The sequence below is a fragment of the Rousettus aegyptiacus genome, unplaced genomic scaffold (assembly GCF_014176215.1).
Source record: "Rousettus aegyptiacus isolate mRouAeg1 unplaced genomic scaffold, mRouAeg1.p scaffold_m13_p_5, whole genome shotgun sequence".
NCBI lineage: Eukaryota > Metazoa > Chordata > Mammalia > Chiroptera > Pteropodidae > Rousettus > Rousettus aegyptiacus.
The window spans coordinates 90,464,640-90,489,851 of record NW_023416308.1 but is presented as its reverse complement, the minus strand read 5'-3'; the positions used below and the strand labels follow the sequence as shown (position 1 = coordinate 90,489,851).

The 25,212-nt window shown below is 43.9% G+C and overlaps 1 protein-coding gene and 1 pseudogene across 14 annotated transcripts in view; both read right to left on the bottom strand.

Annotated features, from left to right (window-relative positions):
• The window catches only part of NAV2 (neuron navigator 2), a 678,828-nt gene that overhangs the window by 111,103 nt on the left and 542,513 nt on the right, over positions 1 to 25,212 (bottom strand). For all 14 annotated transcript variants that reach the window (XM_016164919.2, XM_016164924.2, XM_016164914.2 and 11 more), the window contains one exon: positions 4,760 to 4,882. In XM_016164919.2, the coding sequence (XP_016020405.2) occupies positions 4,760 to 4,882 (123 nt within the window). The remainder of the gene's footprint in view (positions 1 to 4,759; positions 4,883 to 25,212) is intronic.
• LOC118603521 lies at positions 6,714 to 6,831 on the bottom strand (annotated as a pseudogene).

Genomic DNA, 25,212 nt, shown 5'->3' with positions numbered 1-25,212 from the left:
TCTCTCTCTACTGTGAATGCAGTGCTTGATGCCAGGAGGCCACCTTGTTCCACAGAAATCACAAAGCCAAGCAGTGCCCTGGGCTCTTGGAGGTCTTGTGACAGTCCGGGCAAGGAAGGAGGGCTAGGTTTGGCAGGCTGGTCAAATACCAGGTTGCATAGTTACATCCTCACACCGTGGGACTCCCATTTCGAGCTGAAACTGGGACTGCTCTGAGCACCAAGGCCAGGGCCCCAAATACAGACAGTAAAGAGCCTGTGTGGGGACTTGGAATCCTAAAACATTCAGAGTTTGGAGGGCAAGAAAACCTTGTCAAAAGAAGGTCTAACGATTGCTCCTTCCTGCTTGGTTTCTTGGCATGATGCTGGAGAGCAATTTTCATTCTGTTCAAGTCTGACATTTTACTACGTGGCATTAGTTTTCTTTCTACTATTTTTATTACTACCTAAATTAATAAAAGCCATTTGAGTTCCGTAAGCGTGCTAATGGGTTAGAAGAAAGTTACTAATTCCAAAGTCCTCCTGATCTAACGGGCGTAACGAGCCTGACTTCTGTCCTCCTTGTGCTTTCAGCGACATTTCCATAACCCACGGATGCCTTTGGGCAGAGCATCTACCTGCCTGTGCTCACTGCATGCTAAAGCATGAGGGCGAAGGCAGAAAGGGCCATAAGCACAGCCCTGGAGGGACAAAGAAAGGGACTCGGGAGTGGAAACTTTCCCAGAGCTGAGTTTTAAGCTTTGAAGCACTCAATTCGCTGGAGTTCAAGAACTTGATGGTTAGGTACTTAGGGGATGGCAGTGCACATAGGTACTGGCAAGAGTTCAACAAACCCTTTGACTGTCTGTGAGCCTAGTCTCTCGGCCTCCCTATTGTATTTATTCTTCTTCCCAGGCTACCCATTCCGAGACCTCCACGCCAAAGTTCTCTTCACTTGTCTGTTATCTCGGGCCTATGACTTGTAATAAACCACCTCCCTTTGTTCCTTTTGATCCTCCCTTCTCTGCTGGCTGATTCTAGTTTGCTGGAAGTAGGCACTGATGATTATCAGGTAAAAACTGGAGCCCAGGGGTGGCAACTCTGAAGAGTGACAGGAGATCAAGGGCAGACTTGACATTTTGGATTTACTAATGTCATCTACTATTTCTCCGAAGCTGGCTGGTGACATACTTACAAGCTGACAAGGTCTCTATCTCCCAGGCCCTGAAGGTACACACTGTTATCAGTTACTTTTAATAACCCTGAAGATACCCCAGCCACATCCTGTTGCTAACGGCCAGGATCTGTCTGGTAGGTCAGTGTCCTTTAGGACTGTTCTCCAGAGTGGCACTACTGAGGTTAATGATTTTCCTACTCGCACGGTGAGGTGATCTGCCCTTCACATGCTTGCCTTCTCTTGGCTGAGGTCTAATCAGGTTTCCCCTCTCAGTACTTTTCCTATTTCCTTTGTTGCTTGTGTGTGAATCCATAAGGATGGGCCGTCTTTTTACAAAGAACTTCCTGGGCATGTTCCAGCTCTGTGACTTTCTTTTTCAAGTTAAAAGGGAAGAATTCTGGAAGAGCGCGAGGTTCTTGGCATTTTTTTCACTTGTCTAATTTAAATTATCGAAAGACCATATTTCCAAGAACCGGGCTACCTAAACTGCGGCCAGCCATTTGCATGCTACCTTAAAAAAACGAACACCTGCACACCATCTGTGATAGTCTTCCTCAGTATTTCACATTAAATAGCTTACGTTATCCTTATCCTAAGCAATATTTATAAAATCATGGGTTTGATGTGACAGTTATAAGTTTTTTTAAACAGTAAACTAAAAACGTAACTGTTAAAAAGAAATATTTCCCTCTCCACCATTTAAAATTATTTCCTGTGCTGCTAATGCAAGTCTCTCACCTTCAGAGGACACTCAACTAGAATATGTTTTTTGAGAGATTTATGTGTAGAATTGTACAGAAGCAAATCTAATACTATTTCAACATAGCCAAGGATAAAATATTACTATTATGTTTACAATAACTTTGGAAATTAAAGAAATTTAACATATACCAGACAATGAAAAATATCTCACTGCCTATAGGTAAAAACTCATATAAAACTGGAAATTTATAAGTATTATAAATTTTCTTTAAAAAAAAAAAGCCATCTGAATTCGTTCTTTAGAAGTCGGTCATGAACAGACACTTCTACCTAGAGGACACACAAATGGCCAACAAATGTCTGACAAGATTCCCAAGGTAGCTAGTGATCAGGGAAATGCAAATCAAAACCGCAATGAGATATCACCTCGCATGTGTTAGAATAGCTATAATCAACAGGACATGTGACAACAAATACTGGAGAGGATGTGGAGAAAAAGGAGCCTTCATACAGTGCTGGTGGGACTGCAGATTGGTACAGCCACTATGGAAAACAGTATGGAGGTTCCTCCAAAAACTAAGAATTGATCTACCAAATAATCCGGCAATCCCTCTACTGGGTATTTATTCCAAAGACTTGAAAAGTCATATCCGAAAAGATATTTGGGCACCGATGTTCATAGCAGAACTATTCACAGTGGCCAGGACATGCAAGCAACCGAAGTGTCCTATAATAGATGACTGAATAAAGAAGCTGTGGTACATATATACGATGGAATATTACTCAGCTATAACAAGAAAGAAAATACTGCCATTTGAGACAACATGGATGGACCTCAAGATAATCATACTAAGTGAAATAAACCAGACAGAAAAAGTTGAAAATCACATGATATCACTTATATGTGGGATATAAACCTAAAAGCTACAAATGAACGAGACCAACAAACTGAGACTCATGGACATGGACAGTAGATTAGTGGTTACCTGAGGGGAGGGAGAGAGGGGAGGTAAATGGGGGTAAAAGGGGTCAATTATGTGGTGAAAGAAATCTAACTGTGGGAGATGAACACACAGTGTAAACACATACATGCCTTACTGTTAAAATGCACAGCTGAAACTTATTAGATTTCACTAACCAATGTCATTATAAAAACAAGTTGGTCAGTTGTCCATTTAGTCTTAAAGGATCACATGTGAGCAGTCCAGTTTGGGGTCATTTGGTCCCACCACATAGACTATACTAGAACAACATAACAAATGCTATCCATCTTTCCAGCCCCCACCCAAATCTTCCACCTCCAAAAGCAGAAACAAGCTCAGCTGTGATCTGTAATAAAGCCATTAACCCTGCAGTGAAGCATTAAATTAAACTGCCTAGCACAGATTCTCCTTTTGCTTTAAGGGGAAATGTACCTTGTAAGGCTTGGATTTTATGCTAATAGATTTACTAACCAACTACATGTTTACAGGAGAATACACACAAGCAAAATAATTTGCCAAATTGTGAAATCTCCAGTGGGGCTGTTACAACAACTGATTTCCCCCTCAATAATATTTACTCCAAAGATTTTAGTTACAGAGAGCTTTAGCCTTAGAAAGTTCTCAAGTGGTTCGCCTTTCTGTGGAATTTTCAAACCAATACTTAAAAAAAAAAATTAATTATGGGAACAAAGCTGACTTGAGCTGGCATTGTAGTGGAAAGCCTTTTGTCATCTCTGGTGTAAATCGCCATCCAGGACACTGGGGTGGGGGTGGGGAGCTCTGAAAAGGACATATTCAAGTCAGTGGCAGAGCCTGGGACAGCTCCCAAGTTCCTGATGGCTAACTCAGTGCTCTCTACACCAGCCTCAGCTTTCCAGCCTTCCCGGACAGAGTGTGAAGATTCTTCTTCAGCAAATGCCATTTCTGGGGGTAACCACTGCCTCTTTAGTAGGCTGCCCTATTTCTCTAAAGCCAGAGAATGACAAGAAATCATCTCGTTTCCTCGTAAAAAGTATGCCCTGCTAAGAGAATAGCAAAAAGCTGGACTTGTGCTACAAACATTTGGTTTTCCAACACGTGAGGTTTAGCACCCAAAGAGTCCAGTGATTTCAAAGCACTCGCATCTAAATTTCATGTTATGCCTCATCAACCTATATGTGGAAAGAGGTCAAGTATGCCATAAAAATGCTTCAACCATCAGATCATTAAAGGGTATTGAAATCCAGAAAAATAGAACATCAGAGCTGGAAGGGATCTTGCTCATGGTCATAGAATTGGTTTATGTCAGAGTAAGGACTAGAAACTTACATTCCAAATATTCCCCTTTCTTAAAGACTGTAGTGTCTTCTGAAGCTCTCTTCACTTGTGACGGCAGCAGCAATGAAGAATGGTCAAACCCTGTAATCTCAACTCCTCAGCACATGGTGTATAAACCGACGGCCTTAAGCCTTACCTCCTATTACCAGGCCACAGGAGTCTTACAGTGCAACCTGCTCGGCCAAGGCCAGGAGAGCTCCCGCCTGCACAGAGACCTTCTGTGCGCCACCAGGGACTCTGTGTCAAGGTGCAATACTTAGAAAGCTGGCTAACAGAGGAAGTAGATCCCCTGAGGCCTGCTGAACTGACAAAGATGCAGTAACAGCCGTCAAAACAACAACAAAAACTACTGGAGCCTGAACTCCCTGTGTTCTTGCTCTCAGAAGCACCGCCCTACCCAGAAGCAGGGCTTAAGAACCTCTCAGCAGCCCTCTCCTACCTGCTGTGCTAGCTACTACCCCCACACACAGCTTCAACGGTGCTCTGCCTCTGCGTGGTTGGAGCAGCACCCATCCACTCTCTTTATTACCACACCCATTTCTCAGGCCATTCTGGAATGACCTCCACATCTGGCCAATCCCAAGTGGAGGAAGCTTGCTTACCTGTCGGCGTCTCCAAGGCCCAGAGAGGTATTTCTTTGCAGGGTCTCCCGCACCACAGCCATCCCATCAGGGAGCCGGTTCAAGCGACGAGTGTAGAGGCCAAGTCCACCATCGGTCATGTACCTTTAAAAGGAGAAGAGGACGATGAACATGTATGGTCAAAAGTAAGTTGTGGACCATCTTGAGTTTCTTATCCAGCAGCCTTGCATGGGCATAGTGTGTTCTAAAGCAGGGGTCCCCAAGACCCTGAGCTGAGGACCGGTACTGGTCCGTGGCCTCTCAGGAACAGGGCCACACAGCAGGAGGTAAGTGGCGGGTGAGCAAGCGAAGCTTCATCTGTATTTTCAACTGCTCCCCAGCGCTAGAATCGCCACCTCAGCTCTACCTCAGATCAGGCCTTAGATTTTCATAGGAACACTGGTCCCTGGCGCCAAAAAGGTTGGTGCTGCTGTAAAGGAAAGGAACTTTCCTGACGCTGTGTCACTGATCAGAGCCCAGGGCTAACTCTGCCACTGATTCGATTCAGAGGATCACCAGCTTGCTAGCAAAAATAGAACTCAGCTTAATTAACCCAAACTCACAGGAATCTATGAAGCAGAAGGGAACTAGTGAATAAAATTAACTGTCAGATGTATTTATGACATTCTTTCTAATGTCAGCAGTTATACAAGCAGGTGTTTCACCTAACTAATGTGAATGGAATTGACAAGTCATTAGCAAATCATAGGGGGAAATATTACAGAACGGGGCGGTGGCGGAAGTAGGCGAGGCTTTAAGAGAGGCAGAAAGAAAAGTAGAGGATAAAAAAGCCGCCTTTGTTATCACTTCTCTGGGTCCTGGGTTTTTCATCTAAACTATGGGACTATTAGAGCCTTCCTGCTTCACCAGGCAAGCATGAGAATCAGTGAGATGAGGCATACGAAAGTGCTCCGCAATTTGTACTAGACCATATAAATGAATGACATTCTTAGGGTTATTATCACGTTGAAATATCTACAATGGTAAATTTTACCTTTGATCTCACTGTCTTAGGCGAGTTGTCACAACACTCTAAATAACATTAATGCTAATTTACTCTTTTCCAGATCTCTTGGTGATGCTACGAAGCTATCTTCTAATGAAACCAGTGTTATCCAGGCAAGGTGGTGAGGTCGGGGGTGGTGATCCCTGGAATTGTCCACAAACCAGACCGGTTCCTGCGATCTCATCCATCAGAAGGAGGTAGCTCAGGTCCAAAGCATCTTTACCTCGCCCACCTTGGCTCTTTCACATACCCCATAAAGGAGACTGCTGTATCATTACCATCTTCAGAGGACAGGAAGCAAAGTAAAACTTGGGCAGAGCAAGGAATCAAACTCAGATCCCTTTAACTTCTACACAGGCCCTGTGAGACAGACTCAAAAGGTGTCTGAAAATGTGTTTTACATTTCAGGTCAAGTAACATGTAGTAGGAGGACCCATGAGTAGCTTATTCTCCTGAAACAGTCAGCTGAACTACCTCATGGAATATTTCGCAGTATTTAAAATTTTAGCTTTAGAATACATGCTGTGGATCCTGAAGGTTCGTGATCCTTGAGTTTTTTCCATCTCTAGTTTGGGACGTTTTAGGGATATAATCTCATTGGGAAAAAATGAAATTATAAGATGCTGTGGAAGTTGCACAGGACCAGTAAGTTCAAGTTAGGGACAGAGAAGAAAGTTCACACGGAAGCCATCTTGGGTGAGAAGGAACTTCTAGTGCGAGTCACAACGACCTCCTCATAGAGCAGCTTCGAGGACACCACATCTGAGTCAAACCTCTCTGATGTCCCCTCCCCTCACTCCCCCCCACCCCCATGACATTAATGACCACAGTGCCGACATGGTGGAAACTGTTGGAGTCAGTCAAGCCAAAGGTTGGTGGGTGTACCAACAAAACAACAGTGGAACGGCTGCATTTTTTTTTTTTTTTTTACACCTACAGCACCTGGTCTTTCCAGGTGGTCTCCCATCCAAGTACTAACCAGCCCGACCCTGCTTAGCTTCCGAGATCAGACAAGATTGGGCGTGTTCAGGGTGGCATGGCAGTAGACTAGACTGCATTTTTCACCCAATCATACCATTTTAAAAACAGAAAGCACTCTGTGAATAGACTAAAATCCACTGAAATTGCCTCCCCAGCCCACTCTCCTTTCTGGAAAACAGAATCCTCAATTTGCTCTTCTCTGGGAGGTTTGGAAGGCCATGAATCTTAACTAGTTTAAGTCAATCGCAGGATTTCTATGCCCCTTGACACTGACTAGGTTAGAAATAGCTTATGTGATGTAAATTTGGCTAGTGAAGTCAAGTCTGCTGGGAGGCTTCTGGCAAAGGTTTTTTTTTCACACTTAAGACATAAGAAAAATACTATGGCCTAAATGTTTGCATCTCTTCCCCGCCCCCCCCCCCCAATTCATGTGTTGAAGCCTTATTCCCCAATGTGATGGTATCTGCAGGTGTGACCTTTGGGAAGAATTAGGTTTAAATTAGGTTATGCAGAGGGGAGTCCCATAATGGGGTTAGTGTCATTATAAAAAGAGAGAGAGAGACCAGAGCTCTCTCTCTTTCCTTCATGTGAGGAAACAGAAAATGTGGCTGTCTGCGAGCCGGGAAGGGGCCCTCAAGGCACCAAGGCACCTTGATTTTAGATTTCTCAGACTCCAGATGTGTGAGAAATAAATGTTTGCTGTTTAAGCATAAATACCACCAAATTCTGTACTTTAAAAAAATGGTAAATTTTATGGTATATGAATTATATCTCAATTAAAAAAAGTGATGACAGTTATAGTTAAATAATTCTTCATGTACTTTTCAAGGCTTGTCTCTCCCACACAAGACAGTCAGCTCCTAGAACGCAAGGACTATTTTTATTTTATTCAAATCTACATCCCATGTGGCTAGCACATTCTAAGTGCTTATTAAATGCTGTTTTTGTTGAATGAATGAAGCCCAAAGACACGGTCATTGAGTGCTGTTTAGCAAAAACTTTTGGGAAAGATATCAATTACAAATTTTCCTTCCTCTTAAATGTCAGCACACTTGACATCAAAGACATATGTGAAGGCAAATTAAGCTATCTGCCAGTATAACCATCTGTCTGTCCGTCTGTCCACTCACCCATCCAACATATGTGGTGACCTAGGATCCAGCAGTGGGTTACATGCACACATCCTACAGCTAGCACATACAGAGAGAGAGAGAGAACAAAAACTATCTACATCAAAATGTAGTAACTTTGCCAGAGGCTAGACTTTCTAGATCAAATGTCCTTTCAAGGACAATTCAGTGGAAACTCTTCAACACACAATCTATTGCACCATTAAGCATGGCAGTTAATTTGATTTCAGTAAAGTCCTCCCGACCATATAGATAAACAAAATATTTTCAAATGGGGAGATCTTGTCAATGGACAAACAGACTAATTTTAGCAGGCATTTCCCTGCTGGATTTTTATTGCTGGTGAAACCAGACACACGGCTGGGCAATTGCACGTACCCGAGCATGCAGAAGAGGCTCCCCGACAACACACCCCTGGCTTTTTGTGAAGGCTGGAGAGCAGAGTCTGGTGAGCACTCTAGAGATCGAATACTGAGACGTGCTGCAGCTCCACACTGCCATCAGCAGTGTGCAAGGCGCTTTTGTCGAAAAATGACCACCTATGAAGGTGGGAGGGCTCTAGAGAGATGAGACTGGATATGCTAACTTGGCTTGCCAACTATGGCTGGGAATTCTGATTTTCTTTAGGCAGAGAGGAGAGGAAAGGCAAGGATAACTGAATCCTCTGCTTTCTCAAGTGACTCTGAAAGTCAGGGAGTTGGATGCAGCTAATCTGATTATGATTCAGTTTTGTTGCAGATCTATTTTCATTGTGTGTGTGTGTGTGTATGTGTGTGTGTGTGTGTGTGTGAGAGAGAGAGAGAGAGAGAGAGAGAGAGAGAGAGAGAAAGGGAAGGGGGGATGGGGAAGTAGCGAGGAAATGGGAAATTCCCTCTTCTTCTAGGTTTGTAAAAATGTATTTAATCATATATTTTTAAAATATTCTTCAAAATAAATTCTGTTGTATGCCCGCCCATTAGCAGACAGCAAAGCACTGGAGATAGCTGTCACTAGAGCCAGACCTGCACTCAGTAATCTAATTTAAAAGATTTATTTCTAAATTATTATCCATGGACTACAATAGTCTATCTGATTTACCCCCCACAAAAAGCTCTGTATTTATTTTTAAATAATTCTTCTACTCTCAGTGAAAAAAAATACATTTTTTTTGTTCACCCCAAATTTGTATAGGCATTGGCTACTGAATACACTGAGACTGTTTAATCAAGTTAATCCCTTAAGAAAGCATAATTCACAGATGAAGCAGTCATCTGTATGTTGATCTGAATCACCAGGCCTTGTCCAGCAGTTAAAAAGGGGACCAAAAAAAAAAAAAAAAGGCAAAGGGATTAAGAGGTACAAATGCAGAATAGACATGGAGATATGGAGATGTAGAGGTAGCATGGGGAAGATGGTTAATAATGTAATAAATATGAAAGGGGGAAGAGGGGTACTAGATTTGTGATTATGTGGATATCTGATCACTATACAACTAAAACTGGTATGTTATTGTATGCCAACTATAATTGAAAAAAAAAACCTCATTGAATTGTACAATGTAAATACAACTAATTGTCTATTATCTTTCAATAAAAATGGAAAAAAAAGAGGCTTTGTGTTCCTGGGCTCAGAGAGGCCAGGGAGTGATGGCCAGGTCCCATCTTTGGGAGCTTGATGGAGGCTCCCAAGGTGGGGAGATGAAAGAAAGGACTTGCCTGAGGTCACAAGGAAAGGAACCAGATGATCCAAGGACTGAATCCCAGAGTCCTTAAGCCGCACTTTCCTGCTCCTTGGGGCAATAATTAGCACTAGAGCCTAATGAGGTGCTGGTAACATCCTAATGTTTGCTTGGTGGGGTCCTAAGCCACCAACAATTTCCAAATTACCATCCCAAGTTCTGCAGTGATGGGTGGAGGATGCTCTCTGCCTCACTTTCCACAGCTCTTGCAGAGGCTTCAGGATGGAGAGTAGCAGCAGCCTCTGCTAAAGAGACAAAGTGTCTGTGGGGCGTTTTTCTGTTTGTTTGCTATTCAAGGCTGAGGCATCCTGAGGTAGCCCGTAAGCATCAGAATTAGAAACTGGCTCTGTTGTCAGACAGACCTGAGTTCAAAATCTCCTCTGCCGCTTGCTATCTGAGGGACTTTGTGAAGGTCATTAACAAAAACTAACAGTTATTGATGCATGTTGGGTACTGTGTGAAACGCTTCACACAAGTCATGGGCATTTTAGCTTCAAAAGAATCCTATCGAGTAAATTATTATCTCTGTTTTTCGGATGAGAGAAATGAAAGTGGGGTCAAGAGCACAGTGCAGGTAGGTGGGTTCAAATCCCATTTTTTAGTGTAATTTCTTTGAGTTTCATCTTCCTCATCTGCAAGGTGGGTGAAACTACAGATTAATCTTCCCTTTCCCCGCCCCCTGGCACGTGGGGGAAGGTGTCACAGTGGAGTGCTGTTTAAGCTGGCCCTTGAAAGGTACCTAGGAGTTTGCCAGCCAGAGGAGGAGGACCCATCTAGGCACACAGATAACATGTACAAAAGCAAAGAGAAATGGACAAAAGGGTTAAGTAGTTCGCTGTTGCTGGAGCATCAAGAACAAGGACGGGAGTTGGGCTGCAAGGGGACTAGGGCACAGTCAGGAAGGGCTTGGGGTTGAGAGTCGCCTATAAACCAGAGGAGCTATGAAGGTACTAAGCAGATGAGTAACAGGCTCTGGCTTTGTTTTAGAGACTATCGACTTTCCAATACGCCATTATTCAACACTTTATTTTTTTCTTTGTATCTTCTCATTGATATTTCCTTCTACAAATTTTTCAGAATGTGCTATTTGTCTGAATTGTCTCTGAGTCATCTCAGACCTTTGGAGGAATGACCAGACTTGCAAGGTAGACTTCACCATCCTTCCAGCCAAGAGAAGCCTGTGAAGGCAACATGACTATTACAGGAACTTTCTGAACAAAATAGGTGCATCCCATGTAACTGACGCTGGCTATGAAAAAGCTCTGGAATCTAATAAGACCTGTTAGAACAAATACGCTAGATTTTTGAGTCCAACATTTAATCGCTGGATCTCTGTCTTTAAACATGAGAAAACAGTGTGAAACAAGTGAAACTGGCTTTGTGAGTCACCTGTGGAAGGATGGAAAAGTGGCCTCTCATTTCCAAGGTTCACTGTCTAACATGGCCTGTGTAGATAACACAGACTGGCCTTCACTAATCTCAAAAGAGATCACCTTCCATCAGGAACTGGGGGTGGTGAGAGGTGATGGAAAGGGAGAGAAATATGTACTAACCTGATCTAGGTAAATGCATTTCTAATAGAGCATGACATTAAAAAGAAAGAAAAGAAAAGAAGAAAAAAGAAAAGAAAAGAAAAAGAAAAAAGAAAAGAAGACACCTCAGATGCAAGAAATAAAAGCAGTACACGCAGGAAAAAAAAAATAAGCATTGATGATTACTTTTCTTCAAAGGCATGTCAGCCTGTCTATATTTTCTGGACACACTTTTGGTTTAAATGTGACCATTGCAAAGAAAAATAGAATGAAAGAAATATCTAAAATATTCCTTGCCAATATCAATATAAATATGTGAACATATATATCAATACATACTTTGTTGCACGTGGTTAAAAGAAATTACGTGGGCTAATGAAAAGCCCTTGAAGTTGAGCATTTCACTAACAGCCAAGTCTCCAAACAACATGTGCTTTCACAGAGCCTCTCTACTCCATTATAATACAGCATGGCATTTATTCTCTAAGTTTATTAGGATGTAAATTGAGTTTCTGGACAAACCTGTAAAAGGATCCCTTTGGTTTAGGGCCTCTTAGAAGTCAGATAAATAAACTTCACTCTGGGTCATAGAAGGACAAACTGACAAGCTAGTCTAACAAAGCTGCCTGAATCCTTTTGAAGGCCGATCTTTATGACAGAAAAGCTGCTGTTCCGTTTGACTTAAGGGAAGAAGAGAATGTATTTGAACTGTAAAAGATGAGTGGGAAAAAAATTGGGTTTAATTTTTCAGTGCTAATTATAAAACTGCGGCACTAAAATTTAGGCGAACACTTCCAAATTTTACTAAAGAAACACTTGGAAATTGCTTTGACCTCAAGGTTTTGGGGCACAGGGGTGAGGTAAATAAATATAGCACATTTCATTTACCACTCACCACCCACCTCCACCTCAAATGATGAGAGAGAGACAGACAGACAGACAGACATATCACGGAGTGATTTTAATACTCTACTCCCAATAGATACTTAGTATTTTAAAATCAAATAAAAGTGTATCCTAATCAAAGAGCATGTTCTTGCTACTTCTCTATTATGGATCATGCCAAACTGATACACAGTGAAACAAAACCAAAAGCAGCCTCTGGAGAGAAAGTCTAAGGTTTGAATGTCTTCGTTGGATTTCCCTGTAACATTAGGACTTAAAACTAAATAATCTGAACTAGACAACACAAAGAATCAAGAAACTTTTCTTTGCTTTTCATGTCTTTGGGGACTCTGCAAGCAGAGGTAAAGGGGAGATATGGACCTAGAGAATTCAACCAGTTTCCTACCTTTCTGCTTGATGCTGAGTTGGGGTCCCTTCCAGCACTGTTTCCCACTGTCCTCTAGGACTACTGGCTCTTCGGGACTTCGGCAAGCTGGTACCTTGCTCTTTTTAGCAGGATGTGGGAATTCAATGTTCATCTCTAGCAAAACCTTCCCTTTATTTTGCTTAAGCCTGGAGCAGTCATCTGAGGCCACTCTGTGAGCCACCTCGGTTCAGAGGACACAACAGGACCATGGCAAATGGATGTCACTGCAGGGAAGTTCGTTCAAGGGCCATGAGCCACCCACCTGGACTATCCACAGCTCAAGGGACAGACAGCAGCCCCCTTCCCTGGCTTGTCTGCATTTCACTTCCACCTCACCGAGTCCTGGCTGTGAAGCAACCAGAGGACTGGGAAAGCTCGGCTGAATTCTCTGATCCTGGTATGGCAGGAAGTCAAGTCTGCTGCACAAGTGAACTGGGCTCGGGAGGTCTGGAGCCTACTCTGGCTAGCCGAGTCACCAGAGCGTGCCTCTCCGGGGAGCACTACGTAGACGTTGCTAAGCTAGTCAGACAAGAGCTCAGTTCTAGCAGGCCGTGGGGACAGAGGCAGCCACAGAAAAAGGCAGGCACGAGTAAAGGAGGAGTCAATCTCAGGGGCCCCCTTTACGTCTCACAAAATTCAACAAGTGCCTCACTCTCCACTTGCCACTCAAAATATGGTTCATGGACCAGCAGCTTCAGCATCACTTAGCAACCTTTTAGAACTGCAGTATCCCAGACCTCCTGAACCAGACTGCAGTTCAACAAGATCCCCAGGTGGTTCCAATGAACATTAAATAGTGGGAAGCACTGGTCTCTGCAGTGGGGAGCATAAGATGACCCACGGGTGTGAAAACCAAGGGCTTCTGTTTATATTTCTTATCATGTCTCTTTAATGCCTTTGTTTTGTGTAGATGTTATAGTTTATGCAATATTTCAGTAATGTGGCACATATATGTTTAAAAACTACGACGTCTAATAGAGGTACGAGCTCTCTTTTACACAATCGAAATAGTTTAGAGACCACTATCTAACACATAAATTCATAAATCTTCTCAAGTTATGGACCCCTGTGAGGAACTGGTGAAAGCTATGGACCCTATCTCATACTTGTACAAAATGTGCATCCAGTTTGAGTGGGTTCACAGAGCCCCTCCCCAGGTCCCACGCCAGCAGTCCCTGTCCTGAGTTACAGCAGAGGTGAATCCTGGCTGAGTCAGCCCTTCAGCACATTCAGCGAGTTTCCACATACCAAGAGTTTTGCTTGTGTTTGCTATAAACTGACTCAGCCAGACTCGATCTCACCACTGCCTTGGGTATGGGGTTGCTCCCACCGAACTCCTAGCAGTGGAGTGATCAAGCAAGTGGGAAAATTCCTGCATGGTGATGAAACATGCCGCCAAGGTCCTTGTGTCTCACACAAAATGCAACAAGAATTTTCACACATTTAACAAAATTCCATTTAGCACTAATATCCACAGCATTTTGGTTTAGCTTATCTAAGGATCAATACATATATAAGCTCCACGAACACTTTAATAAAAGAAAAATCCACATTTTTCCTAATAAAATACACTATCACACAGAGAGCTAGGGATTATAATGGGCTTTTATCAACCCAATTTATATAAATACACATACGTAAATTTCCTAATAGTCCATAACTATGCCAGTTTAAAATGGGAGTTGGCAGGGCAGCCTTCTCAAGAAAGGCTGCACACCTTGGAGACTGGACAAGTCCCCGTGTCTGGAATTTGGCCTGGCCTGGATTCCCTTTGTTGTGGTTCAACTGTCAGTGCGGCATTGCAGCAAGTGTTTCTAGCACTAGCAGGAAGCTTTTCGTCCACCTACTGAAAGATGAAACACATTCTGACACACAGGAGACAGTTCTCTAGACAAAGGCCCTTTAAGCTCGTTCTTGGAATGAAACGGATGGTGAGAGGAGACTGACTGATAGCCAGGAATTCTCAAACCTTTGGAAAACACCTGAGCCATCCGGAGAACACGAGGAAAAAACTGCACATTTCAAGGCCCCAGCTTCACAGATGCAAAATGTCATTAGTGGGGTCCAAACCCTGAATTTTAAAATAGATCTTTTTTTTTTTTTTAGAGCATTTTGAGGTTGACAAAGAAATTACATAGTGAGCAGAGTTCCCAGACTCCCTTCTCCTCTACTACCAGTTTCTCCTCTTGTTAACATCTTGCATTAGTGTGATACATTTGTTAAAACTGATGAACCAATATGGATATATTACTATTATTTGATAACAGTTATTTGATACTAATAACTAACATTACATATCAGTAATATTATTAACAATAGTCATACATTATTTATTAATCAAAGCCCATAGTTTATATTAGGGGTCCCTCTGTGTTGTATGGCTCCGTGGATTTTGGGAAAAGCATAATGATCCTCTACTATCAGAGCATCATACAGATATAGTTTTATTGCCTAAAAATGTCATTCTCCTCGTTTCATCCCTTTCTCCAAACCTTCACTTTAACAGACATGTAACTTACTTTTTGCAGGTAGTCAGGATCAAGCTGTCAGACATGCTGCCTTAAATCTTGACACCTGGGTGGAGGAACTGTGAGCTGGACTGGCTTCAGTTTCCCTAAGAGCTAAATAGCCACCATAATGTGACTACAGTATAATGGTAATTTAAATTGCCAATCCTCATAATAAGGAGTCTTGGCCCTCTACCTTAGGGGGACAATGTGCATGTTAAAAGTACCTGATCCTTGATGGCCCTTTCATCTCAGCTTGATAAGAGTTGTTAGAACTCCGTGGTCCTTCTAAAATATGAATTAACTCACGGTCTTGGACTTACAAGCCTACAAGCCTCAGAATAGTACAACTATGGAAGCCCAGATTGAGAGGGGACAAGCGTGAGCAGTGCCAGGCATGCTGAATAGAGTACTGTGGGCGATGTGTGGGTGGCTCAGCAGGGGCATCGTAATTAGAGACCCTTACCCAGGAAAAGCCTGTACTTTGTCAAAGAAATACTTTCTGCCAGGCATTTACACACTGAGATGTGCTTGCAACCTGGACGCTGCTACACCTTATCGTTCCTGTGATTTCTGACACGACTCCCCACCCCCAAAGTGCTCTATGACAAAAGTTCACTTTTCACATTAGGTCAGCGGAATTTATGATGGTATTCAGGATTGTGTGTTCCCTTTCAAAGATGACTAGAGCCCTGGAGGTGAGAATCAGACATCCAGTGTCTCTTTCTTGTCTGATTTCATGTAGACACGCCCGGGTAATAACCATAGTCACTACCAAACTCGGGAAACGCCAGCCGGCGCTTTGGTTTAGAGGCGCTTTGGTTTAGAGTCATGCAAGTTTTACCTTGTCTTATCTAGACTGTAGCTGCAAGAAATGTTGAGGCGTACTGAGGACAGATGGAGAAAGAAGGTGACTAACTAGGAGATGACTCCTGTAAACTGAGGCATAAAGCAGGCCTTGGGAGCATCCCCCAACCTCGGCAAAGATTTCTGGAAGCAGCCAAGGGAACACAGGAAGCACTGCACTAGAGCCAGATGCAGGCTGTTGCCCTCGAGGTGGTTCCTATTTTAAGGAGACGTCGTTTGTTCTGTAAACAGTTACGCAGCCCCTACTGTGAGGCAGTCATTGGCCTAGGTGCTTGGGATGTGAGAATCCAACTCAGTCCTTGACCTTGAGGGGCTTAGTGTCAGGATGAGGGAAAGAGACCTGTAGATGTCTGCATGGGGTTCAGCAAGGGCCAGAGAGGGGCCAGAAGGGGCTTCTTAAAGAAAGAAACCCTCAAGTGGCATACTGAAGGATAAGAAGGTGCCCTTGGGTTGGGGAAGAGAAAACTGGGTAGTTTACATGGACTTACATGTGCCAACACAAAGGATCTAAAATGTACAATGAATTCGGCGTATGGTCTCAGATGCTAATTTTTTACCAGGTAACATTTTCATGAATATAATCGTTATTTTGGGCACTCATTCTAAATGGGATTCAATAATATATTACTGATACAAAGAAATACATATTTAGGCCTCTGGCCCTCAAGCATAGGGATTGAGCCAAAAATAGGTGACCACAGCATGCTCGAATTGCTTGCCACTAAGTCCAGCAGACACAGCAGTTGCCAACACAGGATGCTCGACCCTGTTCACTTTTCTGTATGTTCACATGCCCTGGGTCACCTTCAGAAACAGCACCCAGGCAGCCTGGTGGGCCCTTGGCTCTCTGTGGGAGGGGACCCAACGCCGGGGTAGAGCAGGAGTTTGAAAAAGCACATACGATGTTATAAATTTACTTTAAACCAACAAAAAGGCCCAGTGTTTTTTTTTTTAAATAATTTATTCTATAGTTTGACCAAATATTGGTTGGTGTGGAACTACTAAAGATACACTAATTCTAAAAAGTCACACCTATTCTTACCCTCACCCCAATTTGGAGTATAATATCTTTATGTTAAACAGAAAGGAGTAGGATATTTTAGAAAGAAAGAAGAAAGAAAGAAAGAAAGAAAAGAAAGAAATAAGAGAAAGAAAAGAAAGAAAGAAAGAAGAAAGAAAGAAAGGAAAAGAAAAGAAAAGAAAAGAAAAGAAAGAAAAGAAAAGAAAGGAGGAAGGAAGGAAGGAAGGAAGGAAGAAAGAAAGAAAGAAAGAAAGAAAGAAAGAAAGAAAGAAAGAAAGAAAGAAAGAAAGAAAAAGAGGTTGAAAAAAACTGAGTTAAAATTTGTGAGGGTGGGAACCGACCATTTCCCCCTGGAAGATTTGGATTCGGAACTGCTTAAGCACCAGGCTTCCTCCACACAAAGAGAGATTATCCAAAAATGTGTCATGCATCCACAAAAGCAGCAAAGGCTGTATCAACATGGAGGGAACAAGGCTGTGGCCGAGGGAGCCCAGGAGGGGCCCGCTAGTGCCCTGAGCCAGGACAGGCAGATCACGTGGCTGCCTCTTTGGGGGTCCTAAATTCCCTAAACCTGCACTGAATAATGCTGGTAAAATAGGCCATGGGAGAAATTCTTAAAACACAAAACAAAATCCTAAAGTGAAAAGGCATCTTACGCAAAACGAGGGCCACCAGGAAAGAGAAAAATCGGCATCTCTCAAGTCACGCCTAGGTCCCCTCTCACATGAATCACAGAAAATGCCCTTTCCTGCTAAGGTCAGTAAAAGTGTGTTGTACTCTAAAAAGTGCCTGTGGGGACCAATATGGTACAAACTCCAGAAAAAGATGGTGTGCTCCTCAATGACTGAAACACCGTGCTATCTGCACACTGACGCGCAGGGTTCTCACTCCGCTGTGCTCAGCCTCGTCTAGCGACTTGCTGTTGAAAAACAAGGTGCTTGTTAAGATCACTTCCCCCGCCTCCCACTGAGGACACCAGATTGAAAAGCCTGTACCTCTAACACTTCACCTTAAATGCAACCGAACATTGAGAGAAACACCAATAATACAGTCTCACAGAACTACAGAATATTATCTGGGGGAAATGTTCGAAGATTACTTGGTCCAAAAATTGTTCAGAGATGGAACTGAGATTCAGAGAGTTTAGTAATTGTCCAAGGAAATACAACTAGGGAGTACCCATTGCTGTGTTTTCACTTTAATATGCTTAATGAGATCAATAAATGTACTGACCTCAATAAATCTGTCTTTTATGACAAAATTGGGGCTTGTCTCCATTATTTTACATTTTATTATAACTGTTTGCTTATCAATCTTCTTGTGCTCCAGCCTCTCACTCAACAAGTTCAATAAAGGTAGGATGATTATGATGATGATGATGATGATGATGATGATGATGATGATTTTGTTATTTCTTTAGGGCTAATTTTTTGCTTCGCTATCCCTAGTCCCTAAAACTGTGCCCAGAACTCTTGAGATAGGTAGGTACCTAATAAAGGTTCTTGGTGGACAAAACAAAAGAATAAATAATAACCTAGAACTAAATTTTTTAAAAAATGTATGTATGTTAAGCATTTGGGGAACACAAAGAGAAATGAGACATCTGCAGGTCTATTTAGAGAAAAATTAAATACTATTAATAGTAAACTATGTTACCCAAAGGCTCCAGGGAAGACTTCCAGGGAGATGGGGGTCTTCCAGGCAGTGGAAGTTGGTAACAAAAGGCCTGGAGGGAGGAGTCACAGGCCTCATTCAGGGAACAGCACGGCTTGAGCAGGCTCAGCTGTGTGGGGAACAATGTCAGTGCCGTACTCTGTGGCGCCCTGAACCTGAACAGAAGGCAGTCTTGCTGCCCCACGGGTGGTTTTTTAAAAAGAAGTAAAAAGTGAAACCAGTAGAGGAGAGTTCAGTCTGAAAGACAAAAACTGCATTCTCCCCTACCAAGAATTTCAACATGTAAGGGCCCAGACGGTGCCACAGGCGTTTTCACAAGGGGGTCGGGTATAGCACAGGTTGTGTTGATGAGCACGTCTCTCCCCATCGCTGGAGCTCTAGAGGTGACCTAGGCATAAGACACCCAGAAGCCACATGGCCAAGCACCAGGCAAACCGGCCACCGTGTGACAACGAGCAGCACAGGGCGGTGTGGTCTGGAAGTGGCAGAGGCACCCCAGTGGCCAGCAGAGCACGCGGCCGGGAAGGGCAGGCTACGAGGGAGCCGATCGGGCCAGTGACCTCCAGAGCAGGAATCAAGCCGAAGTTGGCTGCCCCCAGGATACTCAAATTACCCTCTATCAGTACAGTAGGAACTGCAGTCATAACAGCTGTCTGGCGTTCATAGACAAAAGAACAGGGTCCCTGACTTTTTTCTCTTTCTTTTCAACTTCTTCAAATTCTTCCACTTTCACCAGAACGGGAGACAGGTCAGCTAAGGTAGTTAGTTATTCACTTCCCTAGAACCTGTATAGTTACAGTGAGCATATTCAACATTATAACATCTTTTACACTTTAAATACCCATCGTTTGCACGACACGACCTATAATTTAACTTTCACTAACAGCTCGGCTGGTGTGCAGACCCTGAGGGGACAGTGATTCTCCACAGCCACAGTCCACTCCGCATCCAGACCCCAGCATCTTCCAGATTAGAACCTGTAGCAGCAGAAGGTGTGCACAATTTGTGTGTGTATTAAAAGGGGGCGTGAGAAAGTTTTTGGAAGGACGGACTTGGGTGCCCTGCTACCATCCCCAGGCTGGTGCGACCTGTGGAAATCTGGCTGGTCAGAGACCTCTTTCTCCTAAATACAACACCCAGTTCTGCTCCATCTATAACTGAGCCTTGGTGATTCCTACGGGAACCTGGACACCCTGAACCTTACACAGGAAAGAACTTTTACAGGTCTTGTCTCAGCCTCTCATGTCACTCAGGAATCCCTTCTGCAACATATGGACACACTGTTTCCCAGATTTTGCTTGCTTTCTCAGGAACAGGAGGCTCAGATCCTTGCAAAAGAACCGAGCCCACTTTTTGACAGGTCTATTTTCAGCATATTTTTCCTTACACTGATTTACGGTCACCTTGGAGTTTAGGAAATGAAAAATGTAAGTCTAATTTCCACCTATGTTTCACGTTTGGTCTTCTGGAAACTACAGATTTTCTATGCATTTTCCATGCCAAGTAGATCTAGTTTCTGCAAACATTTCCACTATGTTTTGGGTTTTCAAACCTTCCCCTTCCTTCTTACCTTTCACTAAACAAATCTGTTTGATTCTGAACCCCTCAAAACCTGGCACCGAGAACAAAACAGACTTTGTCTAACTAGCAGATACTCTGTTGCTTCCCACAATTATGCTATGAATCCAGTGGAAGGTTAGAATTTACGGAGCTCTCTAAACCCTAGAAAAACCTTTGGGTCTCAGAGCCTAAAACCCAGCAGGTGGCAGCACCCAAAGGGAAGAGGCTTGTCTCTCAATTGCTGAGTCCTCAAGTTTCCCGAGACTGGCCACACCCTGAAGTGCCTGCCTGACCCTGGGCAAGTGCCTTCTCTCACCCTCAGTTTCCACATCTGTAAAATGGGGATGATAATGTGTTAAAGGCCTCTTAGGATTTCTATGAGAATTCGATGGCATAATAGCCTAAAGCACCTGCCACATGAAAAGTGCTCAGCAAACACTGGCTGCCATTACTACTATTAATCGTAATAGTGACAGTACTGTTGTTACTGCTCTCTCTCTTCCTTCATTCCACACACGTTACTAAGCATATGTAGCAAGTCTGAGAGAAGTCAGAAATGTGGGAGTAAAAGGACACAACCCCTTTGCTCAAGGATATCTTGGTTTAAAGGACACTGATACAAACGGACAAAACCGAAAAGAATTGGGAGACGCCGTCTGGGAGGGAGCTGCCGGGTGCTCGGCAACTCAGAGGAGAGAAGCCTGTTGTCTGACGGGGTGGCCAGGGGATGCTTCCTGGCTTCAGCAGCTTCTTCAAGGACTGTGGCAGGTAGATGGGAACTGAGTGGGGAGGGATTTATAGACAGAACAGACACATGCAAAGGCACAGAGGGATAAGAGTGTGTTGTTTATATTGAGGAAAATGTCAAGGGTCCGGAGTTGCAGAATGAGGCTGTGAGTGGGCTGAGGGGGTGGGCAGTGAGGGATGGAGAAGATAACAAGAAATGAAGTTAGGCGAATAGATTACTCATTAGCTCCCCAAATGAAACAAAGGGCCTACTATGTGCTCTGTACTGCACTGGGCACAGGAGATACACGGTCAGTAAAACAGACAAGGTCTGTGCCTTCATGGACTTACAATTCAATGTGGGGACATGGGAGGCCTTGTATGTCATGCTGGGCAATACAGGGGTAGGACATGGGAGACTGTATTTTCCAAAGATGACCACAGCAACATCTCCCATCCCACAGGGTCTTCAAAGTGACCTTGCCACCTTCCCATTCTCCTGACTCTGGAGGGCTGTGACTGCTTTGTCCAATCCAGTTTGGTAAAAGTGATATTCATTGACTTCTGAAAGGTGATGAGGCTTCACTTTGCTCACTAAAAGTAACACTTGTCTTTGGGGACCTGAGATCCTAGGTAAGAAATCTATCGATTCTAAGGCCTCCATATTGTGAGGGAGCCAAGCCACATGGAGAGGTCACGGGTGTCCTAGCCTTTAATTCTTCCCAGACCAAGTGTCAGTCATGAGAATCAACAAGCTTTGGAATGACACGAACCTCTAGCTATGAAGCCAGCTCCAGCCCTGGGGCTTCCCAGCTGAGCCTCTGGAGAAGCAGAGCAGAGATGAGGCACCTCCATTGTACTTTGTCTCAAGTCCTAATGCAGAGACCCCATGAGCATAATAAAATGGTGGTTTCAAGCAGCTAGATGTGGGAGTCGTTTGATAATCAGTAGCAGAAACTAAAACAGTTTATCCAGCAGGCTTCGCAGAGTTGGGTGATAATGTAATCTGATATACACTCTAGAAAGAATTTTCTCACCAAATGTAGGATGGATTTGTTGGAGGGGCGTTGAGACCAGAGGCAAGGAGGGTAATGAAGGCATGACTGCAATCATTTGGAGGAGAAAAATGAGCAGTGAGATGAGAAAGAACCAAGGCAAGAGATATTGAAGAGACTGAATCCACCAAACTTAGCGCCCACATGTCAGGGACATGGGAACGGAAGAGTCTGAGACACTTTCCAGGTTCTGGCTGTGGAAGAGAAATGGATGTGGAAACGCAGGAGGAGAAACGGGTTTGGGGTGTGGGGGGTAAAGGAGTTAGATTTTTACATGTTCACACAGCTTTAGTGAAAACCCCGAACCACAGCGGCTGTGCTCAAGCTCTGCAGTTGGCCTGTGCGCCTCTGAGCCTTGGCTCCCTAACTCCTCAGCTCCGTGACCTTGGGCAAGTTACTGCCCTCCAGGTCCCTGAGCCCTTGTGAGGAGGACAAGCAGAAGATTACAGTGAGACAAAACGAGATAATGCATATAAAGTGCTGCATATAGCATCTGGCATTCGGAAATATCAATAAGCAATTGCTGCTACTATTAATACGATCACAATGATGGTTATTTTTAACCATTCTGCACACGTGGTCAGAGCCCAGGCAGGGTTTCTGTACCTGGAGGGCCTGGCCGCAGGACATTAAATGAAAGCTGTTCCCAAGGAACCACACACCATCTTTGGTGAATGGTTTATTCAACCGTAAAGTCTGCGTCAGCTTTTACAATAGCCACACCAGGCTGTGAAGGAGTGAGAAGAGCTAGTCTGTTAGCGGCCCCCAATCTTGGTCTCCCTTCCTCCCTCTCTCTCAACTCAACGGTTGAGTGGTTTTAATTAACAACTCCATAGAATAAAGTGAAAGTCACTCGATTAATAAAGCTCTAACTTGCCACGCACGGTCCTGAGGTCTCCTGGTGGCGCTGAGCTTGTAATTGTGTGTTTTGTTTGGGTTCCCAGTGGGTGGGGGCTATAAGAGTAGAATCTCCTCCGAGAAATTCTCCAGTCTACGGGGGCTGGAGAACACAGGGTCTGCAGTGCCCACTTGCATGAGATTTAACAACAGGAAGCCACACTGTGGGGAGGAACTTCAGCAAATCGCCGTGCAAAGCTGGCTCCAGATCGCAACCTTCCTGCCTCTGACCACCTTACTGGTTTTCATTTCCAACATCCACGGAACCAGTTTTACCCCCATTTACTTTCTACACAAGCACCTGGGGAATGTTGACACAAGTGTTTCTAATGCTACAGTAAAGGCCTGTGACATTTAATTGAAATGAAACATATAATAACGCTTTCGAGGCAAAGAAAAGTATCTGCCTTTGCCACTGCCCCAGCCAGCCTCCTATGGTCCTTGCACAAGCGTTCCCCAAGTATTTTCAAGTTCCTACGCAACTCAGCCCTCTGGGTCTTACCCTTCTGAACATCACCTTCCAGGCTTTTATCACTCCCTAAGAAATGGTAGAGTGGGCATCCACCGGCTTCTGATGTCCAGAGAGTGCCCATTCTTCCTTTTTGGTCTTGCCACTATCTAACTACAGTGAAGACCCATACTAGAGTTCTCAGAGCACAGGCTTTGAATTCAGCCCAGTTGAACACTTGATTTTAGCAGTTACTACCTATGCGACATGTTCAAGTAACTTAACCTCCCTGACCTTGGTCTCCTCAACTGTAAAAAGATGCAAAACAGCCTATATCTCGAAGAACTGATATAAAGAATACGTGAGACAATGCATGCAAAGAGATCAACACAGTCCTGGCGCATAACAGAGACTCGAAAGCAGCGTAGCTGATAGGAATTACAGCGCCACTGCCGCGAGACAGGCTAAGGACCCTGTGTTAGCAGGCACTATTGGCCAACTTCTCTGTGGCTTTGCCCCTTCTCTGCAGAGCCAACACCACATTTATCCTGTCCCATGGTTCTGACAACTTGAGTTGACTTCACCCTTTAAACTTCACTGCTCAAGTATGTGAGATTTCTCATTTTACAACAGATGACTGGGTGATTACAAGCACAAAGCTCTGGGAACTGGGGCCTGGACTCTGATGATAAAGCAGAGAGAACCACAGACCCCTGTCTCCCACCTGTCCCAAGATCAAGAAGTGAATGTGGGCTTGATTTGTAGCTGGAAGACTCCGGACACAGACTCGGGCCTCTCCTTAGGCTTGGAGTCTGATTTCACTTGGGGCGGGGGGGGGGGGGGGGGTCTCAAAAATCATCAGCCATCCAGAGGCGTCCATGCCAGCATGCCTGTCTCACTTTGTAGTTATTTCAGAATTAAGAAGAAAAGTTGAAACCTCCATTTCTCTGAGAGATTTCTTATCAGGACCCTGGGGATTCTGGAAGGGATGTGGTGATTCTTCCAAGGCATGCACAGACTCTTGATTTGTAGTCATATCCCAGGCAGACACATTCACCTTGAGCCCTCACAGATGTTTCTATAAGCTGATGGGGTGCTCTTTGTCTCTGGGCCACAGATAAGCTGCCTCCTGCCCTGGATGACTCACTCCCATTGATCATACTGTAAGGCCTGCTGGCAGTCTGATGGTTAATTTTATGTGTCAGTGTGGCAAGCCCATGATACCAGATATTTGAACAAACACTAGTCTAGATGCTGCAGTGAAAGTACTTTTTAGAGGAGATTTATATTTAATTCTGTAGACTTTAAGTGAAACAGATTATCCTCCACAATGTGGGTGGGTCTCATCCAATCAGTTGAAGGAAGAAAGAGAAAAAAAGCCTGATATTCTCCAAGCAAGAGGGAATCCTTTGGACTAGAGTTGCAACATTTTCCTCCAAAAAAAAAAGCCTAAAACACAGTCCAGCTCCGTCCCAGCTAGCAGACATTTGTGAGATTGCTCATTTTACAACAGATGACTGTCCTCAAGAACAAGAAACAACATGAGGTCATCTCAGTGAACATTTTAAGTAGGACAAAAGATGAGGAAGGCAAACGAGGGCAGTAACGCCAAGAAGCTAAAGGGAACTACCATTCTACATGTGTCGACCGCTTTACAAACATCATCTCCATTCTCATCACGCACATAAGAAGCGGGCTACCATTATAACAGATGGGAAACAGGCTCTGAAAAGACACCACTTTCCCCAGCATCACACAGCTGGCGAGCAAGGAACACGAAGCGAGGTCTTCTGACTCCACGTTGAAACTTTCCTCCGTTATACCGCGCCTCCAGAGCAGCCCCGTGAGTTCCCAACGAACCTTGCGTTTCTTATCTTGATCGGAGTACAGGCACATATGACTTATTTTTTTTTTTTCTTACTGTCTCAGGGCCAAAACACTCCCAACCTCATCCAAATGTTTCTTTTCATATTCACCTCAATTCGAACTTGGTATTTTCCAA